Source organism: Tauraco erythrolophus, chromosome 12 (genome assembly GCF_009769465.1).
Source record: "Tauraco erythrolophus isolate bTauEry1 chromosome 12, bTauEry1.pri, whole genome shotgun sequence".
Taxonomy (NCBI): domain Eukaryota; kingdom Metazoa; phylum Chordata; class Aves; order Musophagiformes; family Musophagidae; genus Tauraco; species Tauraco erythrolophus.
In genome coordinates, this window is record NC_141476.1 from 23,473,954 (window position 1) to 23,494,416 (window position 20,463).

A 20,463-nucleotide genomic window follows, 5' to 3' on the forward strand; every position below is an offset into this window, starting at 1 on the left:
GCAGGTACACAGTAAAAATCTGTTTCCTTGCCACCTGTAGGCATGGTAGGTTTTTCTTTCCTCTCCCAACCCTGGAGAACCAGTGTTGAGACCTGACCCTGTGCATGGGATCACACCACTGTAACAGTAGTGTTTCCAGGTGCTGTGTCACCTTCTCAGCCCCTGCTCCCGTTCTCAAGACCACGACTTGTGTAGCAAAAGAATTGTCTGGCCATATCGTGTGAGCCCAGAGATGCACCAAGGCACAGGTCTGCACCTTGCCAAGACTTGCCAAGAGGCTGGGGTGACCTTATAGCGGTCTTCCAGTACCTCAAGGGGGCCCACAAGAAAGATGGGGAGAGGCTGTTCAGGAGGGCCTGTTGTGATAGGACAAGGGGTAATGGTTTCAAAATAGAGGGAGGTAGATTCAGGTTGGATATTAGGAAAAAATTTTTTACCATGAGAGTTGTAGAACACTGGCACAGGTTGCCCAGAGAGGTGATGGATGCTCCATCCCTGGAGACGTTCAAGGCCAGGTTGGACGAGGCCCTGAGCAACCTGATCTAGTTGGAGATATCCCTGTTCCTTGCAGGGGCGTTGGACTAGATGACCTTTGAAGGTCCCTTCCAGCCCTAACCATTCTATGATTCTATGATTCTATTCAAGTGGCCAACTCAGACATAGGGACAGAGCCACTTCTGCCATCCCTGCTGCAAGAGAACAGGACCATCTGACCAGAGGAACGGGACAGAAACACATAAACAGCACCCGAGGCCACCGAAGGATGCTGCCTGCACGTAACTGTCTGTCCAGGGCTGGAATCGCTACGCACCGTATCTCGAGTACAACAGCACAAGTTTTTCCCTTCCTTCCTCGCTTTCAGGCCTCTCAAGTCCCAGCCCCTACTGCTCAGGCTGCTGATTACTGCTCCCTCCAGGAACTCGCCTCCCTCCTTCGGCCTCTGCACAGTGAGACACCAGCATGTTTTCCCCTGTTCTCAGTGCACCAGTCTCCAGACGTCAGCTACTGACTGAGGCAAAGAGGAGTGTCCTTGCTGCTGAACATCCCTGTGCCAACCCAGGATGAAAAACACTCCTTGGTTCTTCGGGCCAACACTTCAGTAATCTACAGTTCTGTGTTAACGAGCTATTTTGCTTTTTCTGACTGATTCAGATATTATAATATGAATTTGTATTAATCACAGTTGGGCAAAACATTTAATTTTATGTCATTTAATTCCCAGCAAACTTATGCCTGTGCTGTTCAGCTTCCTGAAGGTAAGTTATCGACAGGCACATGGACACTGCCTTGCTAGGGACATGCTGAAGTATCATGTTGAGTCAAGGGCATTCTAGATGTAAGCCCATAATGGGCAGAGGGAGACTCTGCTAAGTGATAAGGAGTGCTGGTTGATGAGAAGCTCACCATGAGCTGGCACCGTGCACTGGCAGCCCAGAAAGCCAACCATGTCCTGGGCTGCATCCAGAGCAGCGTGGGCAGCAGGTCGAGGGAGGGGATTCTGCCCCTCTGCTCTGCTCTGGTGAGACCCCCTGCAGTGCCACATTCAGCTCTGGAGTCCACAACACAAAAGGACATGGAGCTACTGGAGCGGGTCCAGAGGAGGCCACAAAGATGATCCGAGGGCTGGAGCACCTCTGCTATGGGACAGGCTGAGAGAGTTGGGCTGTTCAGCCTGGAGAAGAGAAGGCTCCAGGGAGACCTTCTAGTAGCCTTCCAGTGCCTGAAGGGGCTACAAGAAAGCTGGAGAGGGACTTTGGACAAGGGGTATATAGTGACAGGACACGGGGCAATGGCTTTAAACTGAAAGAGGGGAGATTTAGATTGGATATAAGGAAGAAATTTTTTACAATGAGGTTGGTGAAACACTGGCACAGGTTGCCCAGAGAAGCTGTGGCTGCCCCATCCCTGGAAGTGTTCAAGGCCAGGTTGGATGAGGCTTTGGGCAACCTGGTGTAGTGGAGGGTGTCCCTGCCCATGGCAGGGGGGTTGGAACTGGGTGATCTTGAAGGTCCCTTCCAACCCAGACCATTCTATGATTCTATAGCAAACAAAACCTTTAATTGCTACATAATAGGTATAAAGGGTTCTAGTAATGTGAAACACCATGAGTTACACTGTATTAGCATTACTCCGAGTTTCATCTGTCAAACATGAACTTGGAAATTTAACGATCAGTGTCCAAAGCAATGGAAATGGGGGCACAAGTTGGGAGCACAGCCTGGGACAGACCCCTGTGCCTGTCAGCAATGCAACATCACGCCAGGTACGACAGAAAACTCCTTCTGATCCTTCCCATTCCTTCTTATGGCTTGTTCCTGCTCTGGCGGTATGGTACAACTGTCCTGTCTCCGTACCCGCTTCCCGTCAGGCCTGACCATGTGCAAGGAGCTGAAGCCACAGTACCAAATTATGCTTATCCCTTGCAATGCCTGAATGCTGCCTGTTCTGGGCAGACTGTGAGTGCAGAAGGAAGGAGAGGACGAGGCAAGAGCCTGTGCGAGGGCTCTGCTGCTGTCGTTACAGCACTGCCCCACGTACTGTTGGAGACACACAACGGGCACGTGCTTGTGATGGGGACAGTAACAACCATACCTTGTACGACACCGACTCCACTTTTGGCTTCTTAACAGGAGTGTGCTGCAGAGTGTCTTTTTTATCTGATAGAACTGAATTAAAAAAGAAAAAAAAGAAGAAAAACGAAGTCATGGTTCATTTCTCCTCAGAAGAGAGCACTCCTAAGCCACAACTTCTAAAGCAATTCAAATCCACTTCTGTTTGACTGACCGTTAAGACACGGCTTGCTTTCTTATAAATCACACAGATCTTAAAGACTAACTTTGGACAAACAACACATAAGACTTTGTGGTGCAGATACAGACAAAATAGGAAATGTTCTTACAGGGCAGTTCTCTCTTTGTAGTGTTTTTCTTCCTTCTGATTGGAAACTCATCAATTTTGAGCTCGCCATCATCTGACACATATTCATATTCATCTCGTACAGGTTTTGCTTTATCTTCTTTAAAATTCTGCAGTGACCCAAACACGCTGGTATTCAGCTGGGTTTTGACTCCCTTTGATCTGACAAAAACCAGTAATTCTAAATTAGCGACAATGTTCTTGAAAACATTTTGCAAACTGACAGAGAGGAAGACAATGAGTATCTTTACGTAGAAATCTCAGACAACTTGAATACTTCCAGAGGTGCCACAGCAATTCAAATAATTTTACAAGCACGTTTCTGTACCTGCAATTTCTATCTCAGAATACGACGCCGACTCGAGCAGCCTTGGCTGGCTTCAAATAAGCACTACACTGTTTGAAGCTGTCTCAAGGTCTATCACCATACCCATAATGCACGCACAGGATGGAATTCCGGCCTGTGGAATTCATTTAACAGTTTTTTAAAAATGTACTCTGAGTGGGATCTGCACAAAACCCATTTAATATAACTCCACTAGTAAGAACCTGAAGTGCCAAACATGAGACACCGCCCGAATACTGAAGATACTGTTCTCAAGCAAACTACCAGCCTCAAAGATGAGTCGTGCTGTTATGGATTCAGCTGGATTCCAGGAAAAATCAAGTTCCAGAGGGAAGAACTTTTTGCATAAGTATATTTTCTACATTGACCAGAAAGGTAGATTTTCACCATCTTGCATAAAAAAACATAAATAACGACAAGTCTTTTTAATCTGCTTTTATAATTGACGTGTGTTGCTGTGTTTTTTACTTACCCAAGCAACTTCTTATTAGAGAAAGAGAAAGTAAATTTGTTGTCCTTATTTCCTGATAAAGGTGTCTTTTCTGATTTGTGTTCCTCTTCCTTTTGAGAAGTGAATCAGGTTTACTGTTCTGAAAGGCAGAAGACCCAACCCCACCCAATAAAATTAGCTGAATGAGTTGCCGATACTTCAGATTCCCAGGAAACCTCAGAGAACGCATTGATCTATATGCAGAGAAACACACGTTTCCCCAAATGGGGTAAGTAATTGAGGATTATATCCTTCCTTGGGCTACACGGGACTTGTCCCACTTCAGCACCAGTTTAAGCAATGCCCGCCACAAACACGATGCCAAATTTAAACATCGCTCTCTTAAATTGGTACAGACTGATGAAAATGCACGTTTTGTGAATCAGAGCTCATTTTATTCCCAAGGTCCACGTGCTTCTTTCACACCTTCAGAAGAGCCTGAATTTTAAATTTAATAATTCCATATTCAGTGCAAAGGAAGCTTTTGATTACTTTTTCAGCATCGCCTTAACACTCTCCTAAGCTGCACTGGCTGTGGAATTAATTGGTACATATTGATCTAATCACATTAACCGTGACTTTTTTTAACATGTCTCTCATGTCCACGATTCATGATTCTTAGCAGTTCTCCCACGTGAAAAAGCATGTACTTTTGTTTTGGTTTGGGGAATTTGTTTGCACCTTTGTCACCAGAAGTTCACAAAGCAGGCAAAATTCTGACAGCTATTTCGGTGAGAAAGTCTAGTGTCACCTTGTTTTAAATGGTACCTGGAGAAAAAATGGATTATTCTATGAATGAATTTTACTCACCCTACATTAGCCCTCCAGGAAATCAAGCTTTTAATTCATGGGCATAATTCAGATTTCATTAACTCTGCTTTTATGCCATCATTAGTTACTGATTCTCTGGAACTACTCCAGACTTAAAGTAGTACGACGATGTTAAAGTAAGAATCACAAAAGAGATCAGCACTGAAAAATCCCACCATTAGCAGTGTTCCCATTGCCTTCAGCAAGGAAAGATGGACAACTCAGTGTATGCATTTGAAGAACCTGCCCCCCCTCCTTTATCAGTGATTATTATTTTCTGCTCCAAATTTTTTCTTTGGGAACTGAAAATTGGTGCCTTGTGCGGTCTGCTTAGGTAGACCTGTGAACATTTCTCCTCCTCTGACTTATCACTATGTGGCAGAATCAGCAGCAGAATTTAACAGGAGACATTACCTTATATTTCCATTTGGCTTCTGTTTTGCTTTTATTTTGCTCTCGAACTTCAAATTTCTCCACCTCATTCTGCTTACTAGCAGTTTCCTTATTGGGAACACTTAAAACATTCTTTGCAGCCTGGGGAAAAAGTCAGCAGGTACTCTTAATGAGGATGGAGTGCTGGCATGTTACAGAAACACATTTTTTTTATCTGGACTAGAACATGTTTTTGAAAAACAAAAATTTTTCTGATTCATTCCTTCTGAACCCAAATATGAGATTCAATCAAATACTGCTGCTTCAGAGAATGCAGAAGACGAGTTGCATTTCTCCTTGATGTACCAACACGAGACTACTGCAAAAACCTACTAATCTCCCTGCTTATTGCTCCGTGAGCAGGTTTTGCAAACTGCACACGAACTACGAGGAAATCCAGAAGCATTTTAGAAAAAAATTTACGGATATTCTTAACAAAGAGTGTACAACACGTTACTCTGTCAGTGCCTCAATGAACTCCTGGCCCCTACTGAAGTCGGCAGCAAAATCCACGTCAAATTAAAGGACATCAAAATGAAACTTGTCCTACATGGGCAAAAACGGAAGCAAACTCTTGTTTTATCTTCATTCACTCATTCTAGAGCAAAATCTCATGCAAAGAAGATGCTTTAGAAATGAGTTCCTTCATCTTTGATACCAATTATGGAAATGCACACGCGTGCTAGTAACACTTGAAATAAGAATATAATAGTTCAAGGGGCAAAAGAAGTCATTAAAAATGTCTTTTAATTTTTGTCTTGCCTTAGTTTGGACAGGGACTGACAGTAGTTTCCAACTCGGCTTGAATCAATACAGGTTTCTTGGAGGCTCCACATCAAATGAAAAACCAACGAACAGTCAAATCAAACTGAAAAGTCAGGTAAAAAAGGATTTACCAAACTTTCATTTACTTCAGTGGAGACGGGGTTTACACCGTGTTGCTTGTATTATTTTTCTCATGAGACCTAGGAGTGATCTTATCCCTACGACGGCGAGGGAACGAGGAGAGGTTAAAACACGACCCACCTTCCCCTTCTTTGGCGTCTCGATCTTTGTCAAAGCCTCCTTCGTGTGTGCCTCCAGCAAGTCGAGGTTCGGGATGGCTGGCGGTGGACTCTCTTTTGCCTTCTTTCCTTTCTTTTTTCCTTCTCCCTTAACTTTCGGTGTTTTGGGAGGCTTAGGGGGTTTGGGTGGCTTGGGAGGTTTGGGGGGTTTGGATGGCTTGAGTTGTTTGGGGGTTTTCACAGTTTTGGGAGTCTTTTTTTTAGGGAGCTTTTCTACAGGGGGGGGGGAGGCGTCACTTGGACGGGTGATGGTGCCTCCTCCTTCTCCACAGGACAGATCTCCTCGGCATTCGTGTTGGCACTCGTGTCTGCTTTGCTGGCTTTCGAAGCGTTCTGTAGGTTAGCACAGAACGGGAAGGCATTCAGACCCACCTGTCTCACCTTAGACATTCCCCTGCACCTCCCTCGCTGGGGGCAACAAACTCCAAAGACCCCTCCTTCAATAAAGGGGTAACTGCATTCCCAGGGCGGGCTGCCCAGGGAACGGAGACCACATCACATGCCACAGTAACGCTCTGCTCACCACCAGTTCCCACCCCCGCGTTGCCCAAGCACAAGTTGGCCTGGAGAAACTCCAGTGGCTTTGTAAGGAACGTAACTCTCAGCAGGTTATATCATCGGGTAGGACTGGTAAATGGACTGCCCGTGCAAACAAATGTATAAAATGAATGGTCTTTGTTTAAAATGCTAATCAGCTTCAGCACAAACCATTTCCGCTTAATTCATCTGCGATAAGTGTAGGAGAATCACGTTTCATGCCTTCAGGAAAAAGAAGCAGTAAAATAGCCGCCCAATTAAAATTAACACTGCTTGACTAATTAAAAAGAAATTATTTTCTGCTTAACTTGCCATTCTGGCAATCAGAAAACTCATACACTGCATCAAAGAAGATAAAAGGACAAGATTTCAATTTTGAGGACTTTGGATATAGTTAGAAAAGGGATGGAGTGTAACACAATGTCTTCTGACAACATCTAAACTGGCTATTGTCACCTTGCACTGCCACACATCTCCACTAAGTGGATTATGATACCAGACTTAATGGGTGATACCTCCATGCAACCTCCTTTTTTTGTTGTTTTTTTTTTTTTTTTAGGGGAATATAATTATTGCATTTGCTGTAGTAACTCTGCCTGGAAGCCAGCCAGGAGGAAGGCTTCCTATTAGGAAAATGTACAGAACAATAGTCCCAAGCTCAGACAATGTCATAGACAAGACCAATGAACATGAAGAAAAGGAGATACTAAATAGGGAGCATGGGCATGGGCATGGCAACAGTGTTCTTTGAGTTCTATCATATTTTTGGGTAGGGAGTAGCTAAAGCGAAAGAGAAAATAAGGATGGAGAGGGGAGAGAACAGCTAGGAGAACAGCCAGAACAGCTAGGAGAAGGTGGAGGAGGAGGATGTAGGACAGGCAGATGCAGCATAATGCTGAAGAGAAAGCAAAGAGGAGCTCAGAATATGTGGTGAGTCAGCCAGACAAGAGTCCTGAGCAGTCCCCCCTACTGCAAAACCTCACGTGAAACCTTTTAATGAAGAGAGTGGGGAATAAAGATTCATTTATTCCAAGTCATCCATTTTATAGGCCAGATTGTGAAAAGACCCACAATATAGTTAATATTACGAAAAGAGCACAAACCTCACTTAATCTTATTTTTTGGCAAGGTCCTTGATAAGTTGTGCTGGTTTGAAGTTTTCTGGTAGTTCATCTTCATGCTCTGCTAAAGCCTAAACCAGAACAAACCAGACTGCTGTTTCTGTGCATGATTTTTTGCAAAAATATAAAACCAAACTCATTTAGTGACACATCAATATTTTTCCCATGTATTAAAATCAATACTGACTGCATCCATAGTCCAAATACGGAAAAAATAGTTTTTTTTCTCCTTCTGGATGTTATTGTAAATAGTTGTCCTGAGAGAACAACAAAGTCAACAGTCTTTTTCAGCTATTATTGCGTTTTCACAACCGTAACATCACTTTGCTCACCCCCTTGGATGAGATTCTCTGAGAAACTCCTTTCCTACATCCTGAGGAGATCGACAAGGAGAGCTCGACCCAGGCTGGTGTCTTCAAGGACTATAATGACTTGTCCTTGTTGGAGCTCCCCAATAGGAGTTGTTGGAGCTCCCCAACAGGACTAACAACATTGGCCTTCACACGTGTGTCACAATATTCCAAATCCAACTTTACCTAAATGCCAACCAACACAGTCCCACTTCCTTTGACTCACTATTTCCGCACGGCAAGTGGAAAAATAAACAGGGCGACGCGGAGGAGAGAGCTTCCACACCAGGCAGTCCTTCTACAGCAAACCAGGGAGCGATTCCGAATTCAGGCTCAAGCACTGGCTTTTGGCAGCAGGGAGCAGCCAAGTCCCCGACTACATTAAAAACTGGGACAGCCACCTCACTGACCTAACTGGGATCAGCTGCTCATCCCTTCTCATAATGTCTGCAAATCCAAAAGCTGCGAGTTCCCCCGCTGGCCTTTTACGACTGAAGGGCTGGCTCCTGCAGCTAATTCCCCAAAACTTTAGGAGCAACACACCCAAGAATAACACTTCGAAAACGACTGCAGCAGGAAATTCAGGCTGCAAATCCCTTTAAGCCTTCTCTCTCCAACCAATACGTATTTCCTGGCTCAATTAACGTGTTGATTCGCAGGAACGGGGCACCTTGTGCACACAGAATTGCAGGCACGCAACCTCCGGCGTCGTTGATCTGGCACAAGGAAATGCTCAGAGTCCGGGAGAACATTAATTCAGCATCCTTTTGGCCGTGTGTAGAATGGACTTTTTTTTTTTAAACTCTGGTGGCACCTTTTTTCCTGCTGGCTTCCTCATGTGGCACTACGAAACCCCAGCTATCGCCCTCCTTCCCCGTTCTCCCAGCCCCTTCTCTCTGGGATTTTAGAATTTGCTGGTTTGCTACGGAGATAATATTTGTACTAGCATTTGCTCTCGTTCCAGTGACCTGACAACCTGAGGGACACACAATATTAAAACAGGCTGCTTCTCCTACCTGTTTTTTAGTCCATGACCTGAAAGCACCGTTGAGAATTTTGCTCCTTGGAGTAAGTGAGCAGGAGGTTGCTGCCCAGCTTTATGCAAACCTAAGCAGAGGGAAAAGAAATGCCATTCAAACACTGCTAGCTAAAGCTGTTTTACAGTAAGTCTTTAATTTGAGAAAGTTTAAGTGTGAGAGTTAACTCTTTGAAAGTTGGTCACCACAAATGAATCCCTATTATAACTTGATGGTAATAAGGAGTATATTTACTCAGCCTTCCTACACTGTGCTCCTGTCAGTTATGTCTACACTGGCAATCCTTCCAGTTCCTTTCTTGGTCCCATACTCAAGCTAGCTTCCATGTTCATACATCCTAGGCTGTGGGAATAAAAAGGTACCGTCAGCGGTTCTTTTATTCTGACTGAAAAAGCAAGTACCACTACGTGGAAACAAAGGTCCCATCAGGCAAAGCGTTTCACTTCTGCACGAGTACAAGCTGCCTAAACCCTCTCCCTGCATTCCAGCTTTGCTCCAGAGTCGGTCACAAGAGGGCCCCCTTCCAGGAGACACTCAGAGGGACCCCTCACCTTCCTTATCAATTAGACACATTTTTCTCGTTATACAAAGATCTGGTGGGTGGTCTCTAGGACATGTTCTGTAATAAGAGGCAAAGAGTAAAGTGAGACCAAATCTGTAAAGAACATACACGCACAGATGTTTGGATCAACGCTGAAGGAATCTGATTGGGAAGGTTTTGAATTTCACAGAAAACTTTGCTTTAATTCTTGGTGCTCCTGCTGGTCACATCTCTGATCACAGAATCACAGAACGGTTTGGGTTGGAAGGGACCTCAAAGATCATCCAGTTCCAACCCCCCTGCCATGGGCAGGGACACCCTCCACTACACCAGGTTGCTCAAAGCCCCATCCAACCTGGCCTTGAACACTGCCAGGGATGGGGCAGCCACAGTGTTGATGTTCCTGTGGCCCCTGTGTATATGCAACCTGCCCACGTACTTCAACTGGGATGAGCAAAATGATGGGAGAAGGAAGGGTTACTCTATGCCTTGGGCTGACAGAGCATGTAGCTCATTAGGTTAAAACAGGGAATGAATCCAGACTGACAGGCAACTAAAAAAAAAAGTTACAACACTATTGCCTCTGAGGCAATGTAATACATTTTATAAAGAGATGAAACCTTCCCTTAGGCGTAGTAAGAGGGACAGTTAAGGTCCTTCCTAGAGCGAGATAGCAGGATATTAAGGGGAGAGCTGGACCAGACCAGCACGTTCTGCTGGTGTGTTAAAGTAGTTTTCAAATACTAACAAGACTGATTTTGGCCACCTGTTCATCTTCTACGTGACACATCAGCAGAAATCAAAAGTAACTATTTCCAGGCCCCAAAGCTAAGCAATTCAGGCAGGCGAAGAAACGTGGGTTTACCTTTGAACGTCTCTAGTAGATGCTTTCCCATATACCAACACGCAGTTTCAAAGTTTGGAAAACTGGGTCAGACTGACAATTTTCAATCGTCTTTCTACTTCATACGCCCTGCAATACAAAGCCACGTGAACTGAAAGCACAGCAGATCACGAGTACGTTGCAGAGCGACAAGCACTGCTCAGAAACGCCCCAAGTTCATTTTGCAGTGCTTCATCTCTTTGTGCTTCTATCACGTATGCTGGTGCCAGACCAAAAGCAAAACATGAAAATAACACTAGGAAGAAACTGTGTGATACAGATGTAAAACAGTTTTATTGCATTGTTTGTCCAGCACCAGTAAAGAACTACTTGTATTGTCTCACACTGGGCAAAAAGCCCAGTTGAGCAGGTGGGGGCTTATCCAGGAGGCGAATGGCACGTTCTAGGGTGAAACTCCTGACAGTTTTTAACAGTTCTTTCTCCAGGACTTGGCCACATCAATCCAAGCACCTCATATATCCTTCCATGCACTATGCAACAGGTGTAAAGCTTGGAATATTCAGCAGGGGAGAACACGGTCAAAGGGGCCCAACGTGGGCACGTGTTCCAAAAGTGCCCGATAGAGCCACATCAACGTTGCTGCAAATGTAGGCTAATTAACAGGAGAGAGGATGGCCAATTTATTAAAAACTGAGCCTCTACCTAACGTTAGTTTTTAAAGACAGATTACCTCCTCTGCATTTCAACACTTAGACTGTGTAGAAAATGTCCTGCAAAGGCCAGGCAGTCTACAGGTGTTAGAGTTGCATAAATCCAACCTGAAAGAGAAAGAGAAGAGTCCCGAGGATAAAACTAGAACAGCAGTAACCAAAGACTTTATCCACAACATGATGCTTACACTTCACTTAGCAACTTACTCCCTAGGTACCAACAGAGCTCTCCAGTCCAAGTCAGCACCAGAACCACGTGAGCTTTGAACGAAGTTGCATCTGGCCCCTTGTTGTTTTGCACGATAAGGCCCAGCCCAGGAAGGTGCTACACACCTTTGACTCCCAGTCCCAGGACTACCTTCTACGGTGGCAGGCAGTGTGGCTGCTCACACTGACATCACTTTCCTGTTACTGTGAAAAGCAGCAGCAGCAGCAGCTACATAGTGGTAGCTGCTCTCACATCACTGTAGAAGTCTGTGACAGCTCCTGACACTGACTTTATTGTAGTGCCAGGAACAGGTGTTTTCCAAACACTTATTTTTGTACAAAAATCTACTTAAATTAGTGAATCTCTACAATGCTCGGTGTTTATTCCACCATCTGGTCTCCACATATGGTCAGGAGAGAAGTACCTACTTTCCACTTTTTCCAGTCAAGTAAAATTGAAGTGTGTAAACATTCTGTGCAAGATATACTCACACACAGCAAAATGGCACTAGTGAATGGTGCCTCCAAAACATAAGTACCGGTGCTGTTACTGACTCATGCTGCCTGGAAAAGACTATGGATTGAGTGGGCAGACAGCAAAAAGCACCTATGTCATGGCTGGATATAGAGAGAGAACTCACGAGTTACTGCAACCCAGCTAGACCAAGAGTGGAACACTCTACCTACTAGTTGTATTTTTAAAAGGTACTAAATATTGACAAAAGCAGTAAAAGTTCTGATTTTTTTTTTTTTTTTTTTTTTGGTAAGCATATGAAATTATACTTCTACCAAGAATTAGACTTCACACTTTGTCAGAGAAAGTGGTCAAATCCCATCCTTCTAGCATTCTGAACATGCTGTTCCAGGGGCTCTCAAAGGAGCAGGAAACCTCCCCTGCTCACCTGATGGAATGAAGAGCGTCTGCCCTTGTTTAACCGTGCATTTGTAACATTTATCTACTTGGTCTGCAAAAAACATCTCACTGTGGTTTGCTGCCGATTGCCAGCGTTCGTAAAGAGAAATGTTTGCAGAGGCTGGTTTGATGAGATAAAATATCTTTTCTCCCTGAAATTAGAAAACAGAAAATTATCCATAAGCAGCCAAACCGAGCACTCCTGCACTGGCACAGATTCACGCACACAAATATTTATCTAAAGAAATACAGAGCATCACGTATTTTAACACTATTGAAACCAAAATTACTCTTCAGCTTTGCACAGAACGGCTGACGTAATTAAATCACTCGCTGACCACATTTGTTCAGATTTGTGGGACTGATCCTGCAAAAAGTGCACAGTGCCAGATTCCGTTATCCTACAAAAGCAGGATGTAACATCTTTCAGGTCTCAGGTGATGTATGTGCAGAAGGCACTAAAAATATATTAAAATCCAAACACGGTGAAAACACACAGATAACTTCCACACTCCAAGTGCCTTCCTCGCGCAGCAGACCCTGGCACTGCTGAGAGTGTACCCACCTACAGCAGGCTCTGCGTATTGCTTACGGATACAACAGGACCATGGGGGAGAAAACGCTGAGACGTGAATTTTTGAGAGAATTTTAGGATGGTCTTTGCATGTAAAATTTTGCGTCCAGTTCTGGAGCCCCCAACATAAGAAGGACATGGACCAGTTGGAGAGGGTCCAGAGGAGGGCCACGAAGATGATAAGAGGGCTGGAGCACCTTTCCTATGAGGACAGGCTGAAAGAGTTGGGGCTGTTCAGCCTGGAGAAGAGGAGGCTCCGGGGTGACCTTATAGCGGTCTTCCAGTACCTCAAGGGGGCCTACAGGAAAGATGGGAGAGGCTGTTCAGGAGGGCCTGTTGTGATAGGACAAGGGGTAATGGTTTTAAAATAGAGGGAGGTCGATTCAGGTTGGATATTAGGAAAAAATTTTTTACCATGAGAGTTGTAGAAACACTGGCACAGGTTGCCCAGAGAGGTGGTGGATGCTCCATCCCTGGAGACATTCAAGGCCAGGTTGGACGAGGCCCTGAGCAACCTGATCTAGTTGGAGATGTCCCTGTTCCTTGCAGGGGGGTTGGACTAGATGACCTTGAAGGTCCCTTCCAGCCCTAACCATTCTATGATTCTATGATTCTATGAAAACCCCTCACCTTCAGCACATGGTACCACGCAGAAGCTCCTCCGGAATCTATGTGGAAATCTGTGTAGCTGTCCTTCACACAGATCAGGCAAGTACTTGGTAACTTTTGGTTTAGCCAGAAGAGCATCATCAGGCCAATAGTTTTCCACCCAGGACAACTTCTTAACTATATCCGGAGGCTCTACAAAACTGGACATCCTTTACGGAGAGAATCGAAAACAAACATGTATCTTTTTCAAAAAGGGCACAAGGACCTCGATACAACAAAAAAAACGGAGTGTGGGGTCACTCTTCATACAGAAAAACTGTGGAAACTGTTTACAGACAGAGATTTAAGGCTTTTTAAACACGATGACTTAGCAACGACCCTTCGACTTCTTTCAGCAGCGGTTATTTATGGCCAAGTCTACGCCGTTTGTGTTTTCCCAGCCCCTGCCTCTTGCTGTGCAGGCTCCGTTACCAACAGCACTGTTATCACAGCTCCTTTCTAAAGAGAAAGTGAAACGTGTGCTCTCCTACATGAATGGCCCAGCAAACCTTAAAAATTTGCAGTTAAGTTTAGGATTAGAAATCCTAATCACGGTGACATTAACACTTAAGGACTGTAAGCCTTGATCCGATGCTGCAATCAGAGTGATCTTTTATTTAGACTGACTAGATTACATTAAAAGCTTAGAAGAAGGAAAAGCTCTAATTTGGGCTGATAACGTGAATATATTTAAAATAAAACGTATATAATATTTATTTAATTATACAAATCGATAAATTTATTCACATTGGGCATATATTCATATTGTATATATTTATTATGTTTACACTAAAATATACACACACACTATAAGTCACAGCTAAGACGATGTAGTGGCATGATAAACAGGATTAAAAGTGTTTCATCCCAGAATGTGCTAAATTAATTTATTTAAACAGTCCGAAAATTGGACTAATATTTGCAGGGGGTGGAGGCTCGCTGTTGGACGCTCTGAAATATCACGTTACTCAGAGTATCTGCACTTCAAACTAAAATTAAATGCTCCCATGTGTCATTTATGCTCACTGTCAAACACCGATAACAATAGCTCCATATAAAATGGCAGGGAAAGATGGAGCAGTGCATTCAATTAAAGTGTCACTGTCTATGTTAAGAAATAAAATATTTGCTCGTTAATGTCTAAATTAGCAGCATATGAGTGACAGCTCCAGCAGTCCTTCAGCACAAAAGACCTCCCGTTATTCTGGGATAATGGCAGAAAGCTAAAAAAAATCTCAGCTGAAGATACTGGTAATCTTTGAAGCCTGTAATTACTAGAGATGCCTTCTGCAGAAATGGGTGTGCACTACTAAAACACTAACTACAGGGCTAAGGTAATGGCTTTTAAAAAATGAGCTTGCAATTATTCATCAGCCTTCTTTTTTTAAGGCTGCTTTAAGTCTTCTTGCTAAAATGGAATGCTCCCCAAAACAACCAATCTTTATTTTCATGCTGATGCCCATCATCTTCTGCGGAGTGTTTGTATAGAAAGGAATGTTTTCCTTCTCTGACGCTTCCCTCCTAGAAGCACGGGCCACCCAGAACGACTACAAGAACTGGAAAAATGATCTGCACAGTTGCATGGAGTTCAATATGTTACAGATGCATCTGCCTACTTCTGGGATAAAAGCACAGCACAGGTGATGAAAACAGCTATAGAAAGCACAAGGCAGTAACTTGAACTCCTGGGTGTTTACATCAGCTAATTGTCCTACCTATAAACCACAGAATACAAACCAGGAGGAGAAGAGGAGGTTTTCTGTCACAGCCAGCACCATCACCTCTGCTCACTGCGTCACTGTAGCATCTCAGCCCCAAATTCAGAGCTAATCTGCACTGTCACCCCCCGACTTCCCACCCAGAAGCATCAGCATCACTCTAGTTCTGAACTGCTGTCAGACAGGTTACAGGTTAACTCGCAAAAGCACTGGATCTAAAACTGTAACTCATGGTATAGGATGACAAAATTATAATAATTTCAAATTTACTGCCATTCAAGGACATCCAGTCACATGTTAGGCTATACCTAGAGCCATACCTCATCTACTTCCTCCCTCTCCGCTACTTTAAAAGGAAGATTTCAGTAAGCAATATATGATGCGCTCAAACCAGTGCTATACAAGTAGGATGCTCACTACTGTACAACTCACTTAAAAAAAGAATTCTCCGAGGAGATCACCATGTTTCAAGATCACCTTAAGCTGGAAGAAGGGCTGCCGTTGCCTTATCTCCATCAGGATTCCCAGCTCACCAGAAAAATAACACATAATATTACAAATTAAGACCCCTTATGTCCATGTTTTCCATGAACTCACAAACACCTTTATCATACCTCTGTAGTGTTCTGTGTCCTCCTTTCTTTGGTCTTTCCAGTATTTGTCAAGCTGTATCTAAGTACCTAAGATCATACTAGGAACACACTACTCATCGTCCACCACCAGGACAGGGCAGAGAATTGCTCCTGGAGCATCAAGTTCTGCCCTAGTTATAAATCACGAATATCTAGTCGCAATGAATTAACTATACCTATACTATAAGAATTAAAATAAAACCAAAAGGTGCCAAAATGTTCTGTTCTGACATGTGAATGCTGATGATACATGGGTGTGAATTAAATTACCGTGATGAACACTGGCCTGGCCCACTATGCACCATCCTCCTCTTACAGCAAACTGCACTTCCATTCCCGTGCCTTGCTTCAACTGGCTGTGGAAGGAGGAGGCAGTGGAGAGTCAGAGCAACGAGAAGCTGCTCTCCCATGGTTGGAGCAGTATCTCCTCCAGGGGGATCCAGCGGAGAAGACAGCAGCTGTTCCAACTCCCCAGCCCCGAAGCCTCCCACGTATCGCGGACGCCATGCCGTGCAGCAGGCTGGACTCTTACCTCGTGTCCGAGAACTCCAAGTTGGTCACGTTGAGGACCCTTTTCCTGTTTGTACTGTAGTAGTAATCCACGAATTCCTTGAGCTTCATCTTGCAGTCTTTCTGTTTGGTGACGTCAGTGACATCAACGCTCCTCTCGGGTCCTAAAAATTAATTCGATGAAAAAGAGAGATTGAAGGGCGGCCTGACTTGCCTCATTTTGCATGCCTGGGGGTGAGTTAACATTGTGAGAAACGTCTCAATCTTTTGATTTTCTGATCTCCTTAGCCTTGTATCATCCTTGTTGTTTATACATGTATACACATACACATGCATAATACAAGCCATGTATATACATAAAATGTACATGCATAAAATGGTGCTTTGGTATTCATGCCCTTGACACAATTATTTCTGTGGTTTTTATCTTTAAAGGATGAATGTTATTTTGGATCTATTCATTTCATTACGGATTTTATTTGCGTGGTGAAAATTCTATGCAAATACCTGTATATCCACAGAGCACGCCCCAAGCACCACGCTGTAAAAGTCTCATGATTGTAGACAGAGGGTAATACTGCACAGGGTATCCTGTCAGATTGATTTTCCAAAATTGTGAGTCCTCTATTTTAAATTTTTTGCTTACGAAATCTATAATTGAGGAGCAATTTTGCAGGAAAATTCCCATTTTTTTACATGCTGTTTCCAAGTCTTCCGCTTTTTGTTATTTCACCTAAAATTACACCTATCAAAAATCCATCCCCTCTGCATTGGAGCACGGAGAATAAGCTGCTAATACTTAGACACTTCCTCTGACAGACCTTGGTGGATACAAATCTCCAGTGTAATACTAACAGTATTAGTCAATTAGTGGAATTTAACACTGGGCACACCAGAGAGCACATGGAGAAAGTCAAAGCTTTGTAACGAGTGCCCATTTCTAAGCACACTCTCTTATCCTTTCTGCAAGAAAAGCATCTCTCCAGTCTTTCTTCCCTTCAGTTTTAATTGGCCTTATTTTTCCTCTCCAGCGTTTCATTCATAGCTTTTTTCACACTAGGAGGAAAAAAAAAAAAATCAATTTGTTTTTTGATGAAATGCCAGAACAGTAATGATGTATTTGGCAGTCTCGGTTGTGGTGTTTTGTCCTCTGCTACTTACTTCAGATTGCTTCTAAAAGACATTCTAGGTCCAACGTAATAAAGTACAAACCAGCGAGATAAATCCCTGCCTGGGAAATCCCAGTGGAGTGAACGAACCCCGGGGAGGTTAGACCGGTGTGGATTTGTTCCGTTCGTTTTCAAATCTGGTGCCAGCTCCAGATTAAACAACCCGTGTTCTTCCCTCCAGCTTTTCACTAGCTGCTTTGTTGGTAGGGTGGATTATTTCAGCTAGAGGCTGAGGGAGAGCCAGCAGATGCATAAGGAGCACCTAGGTCACATGAGAAAATCTGCTAAGTGTAGCAGATGGGCAAGGAAAATATGTTTCCTGTAGAAGCAACGGGTTAGAGAGAACAATAAAATCAGGGGTCTGGAATTCTCCGTTATTCACAGTTATCTCGCTGTGCACAATCACTGCAAAAGCAACAGATACAGTCAAGAACACCAGTGGCTGGTGACAGCACCCTCCAGTTTGGGGAACAGTCGCTGGCCTGGTAGGAGAGCGCAGGAGGACAGGGGGGTTGGCAGGCTCTGTAAGGCACCATGGAACGCCGGCAGACACACTGGAGCTGGAGTCAAGGCTCCAAAAGGACGATGGCTTGCCAGAAGAGTGGATTGGAGAGAAAGTGACACAGAGGAGGGACAGAGCGAGAGAGGACAAGAGGCAAGATCATCCATGCTAAAGGAAGAAGGATGATCTTGGAGGTCTCTTCCAACCAGATGATTCTATGATTCTATGATTCTATGAGACAAGACAAGCGACTTCGGAGCACTTCCATGGCTCCTGGCCAAGGTACGTCTTCCAAGGCGGGATGACGTGAGGACTTGTGCGAAGATGCAGTACAATACCCTGCTCAGGTTAGAGACAGGAGGATGCCAAAACGAATCCAAATGACCAGCAGCAATGAAAACAGCTCTCACTGACAGCAGTGTTAAAATATGTCCTGCCTTTAAGATACACCAGTTGGTAGAAGAAACAAGAGTGAATGAATTGCTGATCACAAGCTCCCACTACACAACAAAGATGTGTTTAAGAATAGGGTGGATGATCTACTTAGGGATATGGTTTAATGGGGATTAGGGACAGTTGGACTCGATGATCTCCAAGGTCTTTTCCAACCTAGAAATCTATGAAATCTATGAAATACTGAAGTCAGCACAGCTCAAGACATAGACAATATTTTACAATATGGTGGGTTTTTTTTCAAAAGCAGCTGAGCTCTGAACAGTACAATGCCACCTGCTTGCCCAATACCCACCGACGTAGTTTTCGACATCGCTGACGTAGAAGGTGGGCGCAGGTACGGACAGGCCCAGGCCCTCCTTCTTCGGGACGAGGATGGGCTCTGCGAAGCCGTTTTCCTCCAAGTACTCTGCTGTTAGTTGGCTGCCTGGCACTTTCACGACTATATCTTCAGCACTGAAAAAGTAAACACAGATTCAACGATGAGGTGCTCCCACACAGAGTTTGGCATCTTCTGCACTTCATCACTGAAAGGGAAAGTTACGAATGAGCAATTGTATGCAAATGAGGTGCATAAGACAAAAGCCATTTATTGCCAAAGCACATAGGGCTTTGCTTGAGCCTCATGCACCAACTACTGGAAAACCCTAAAACAACAACTTACGGAGAAGGACCATTTTCCTCAGCTATAGGGATCTGTCGAGTTACCAGTGATCACTGTTAAAGAAATTAGTGTTAAACGTTCCACTCTAAAGAAGGCGAGATTTTAAATGTCACATAATCTCAAATAAATTGCCCAGGAAATACTTTCTGAATCGTTTTTAAGGAGTCAAATAAATTGCTGGGAAACATTCTGCAAATCACCTTCATCGAGTCGCCGGGAGGGTGTCGACGGGGCTGTGGGAAGAGCAGCTTCACCAGACCACCGGCCATCTGCACCGGCAACTCTCACGGGAGAGTCGAGTCCCATTTCTAGATCTTTCCAAGAGTAAAACCCTTTGAATTTGGAGCGAAAAGTGACTGTAAACGAACGAGTATCAGCCTTAAAAGTGCCATATGCGGTTTGTCAGCTGGGCTCCAAAAACTGTCTGGCAGGGGAACAGCAAAACTTGGAGTGTTCGCCCCAGAAAGCACCATCTAGGTTCTAGATGTTCTAGACGTTCTAGGTCGCCCAAGTCACAGTGCATCAGCAATGGCTGATCAGGAGGCAAATTTGATTAATAACTAATTAAAAGAAGCATTCCTCATTGATGTGAGCACCGGTACCATACGCCAGCAACGCGCAAAGAACCAGGAGGGAGAAGCAAACTGTGATTTACCACTAAACCTCTTACTTTACAGTGCCCGTGTACGTCTTGCGTACGTGTTCAAGGCTGATTTGCTTCTATAGGTGCCACAGAAACTTACACGTGGTCATAAAGAGAGATCAGCACCAGAGCATCTAGTAATGATGGTGCCAAAACGGAGAGTTTGACACCTACACTGAAGCACCTGAACCACCAATTTCATTATTACTACTACTACTATTACTACTCTGATGCTACTTTGGTATCAACATTCAGGAGGGGAATGCCATGAATTCTATTTTTTTGCCGTTTTGCTCTCTTCGCTGTTCCTTTTGACCTGAGCCTCACCGAGGGACTAACCGTGGGTTATAATCTACAGTCGTGTGCTGTGAATCATCAACGATGCTTCTGCCTCTGGACTGAGACCCCCTTTTTCTGTTCATCACATTCCGACTGTGATGCCCCATCCCTGGCAGTGTTCAAGGCCAGGTTGGATGAGGCTTTGGGCAACCTGGTGTAGTGGAGGGTGTCCCTGCCCATGGCAGGGGGGTTGGAACTGGATGATCTTTGAGGTCCCTTCCAACCAAACCATTCTGTGATTCTATGATTCTATGACTGGCGAGCGCTGGGGTTTGTTCTGTGAACATCTGCAG

General features: G+C 44.3%; 1 protein-coding gene across 1 annotated transcript in view; it reads right to left on the reverse strand.

The window, feature by feature from the left end:
• Positions 1-20,463, reverse strand: part of PHF2 (PHD finger protein 2) — an 88,467-nt gene that overhangs the window by 16,584 nt on the left and 51,420 nt on the right. The window contains 19 exon segments of the mRNA XM_086619290.1: positions 2,593-2,666; positions 2,900-3,078; positions 3,735-3,825; positions 3,828-3,852; positions 4,977-5,096; positions 6,021-6,274; positions 6,277-6,391; positions 7,699-7,715; positions 7,718-7,787; positions 9,083-9,126; positions 9,129-9,173; positions 10,510-10,570; positions 10,572-10,617; positions 11,219-11,306; positions 12,308-12,470; positions 13,523-13,603; positions 13,605-13,710; positions 16,423-16,564; positions 18,820-18,980. Of these exon segments, the coding sequence (XP_086475416.1) occupies positions 2,593-2,666; positions 2,900-3,078; positions 3,735-3,825; positions 3,828-3,852; positions 4,977-5,096; positions 6,021-6,274; positions 6,277-6,391; positions 7,699-7,715; positions 7,718-7,787; positions 9,083-9,126; positions 9,129-9,173; positions 10,510-10,570; positions 10,572-10,617; positions 11,219-11,306; positions 12,308-12,470; positions 13,523-13,603; positions 13,605-13,710; positions 16,423-16,564; positions 18,820-18,980 (1,882 nt within the window).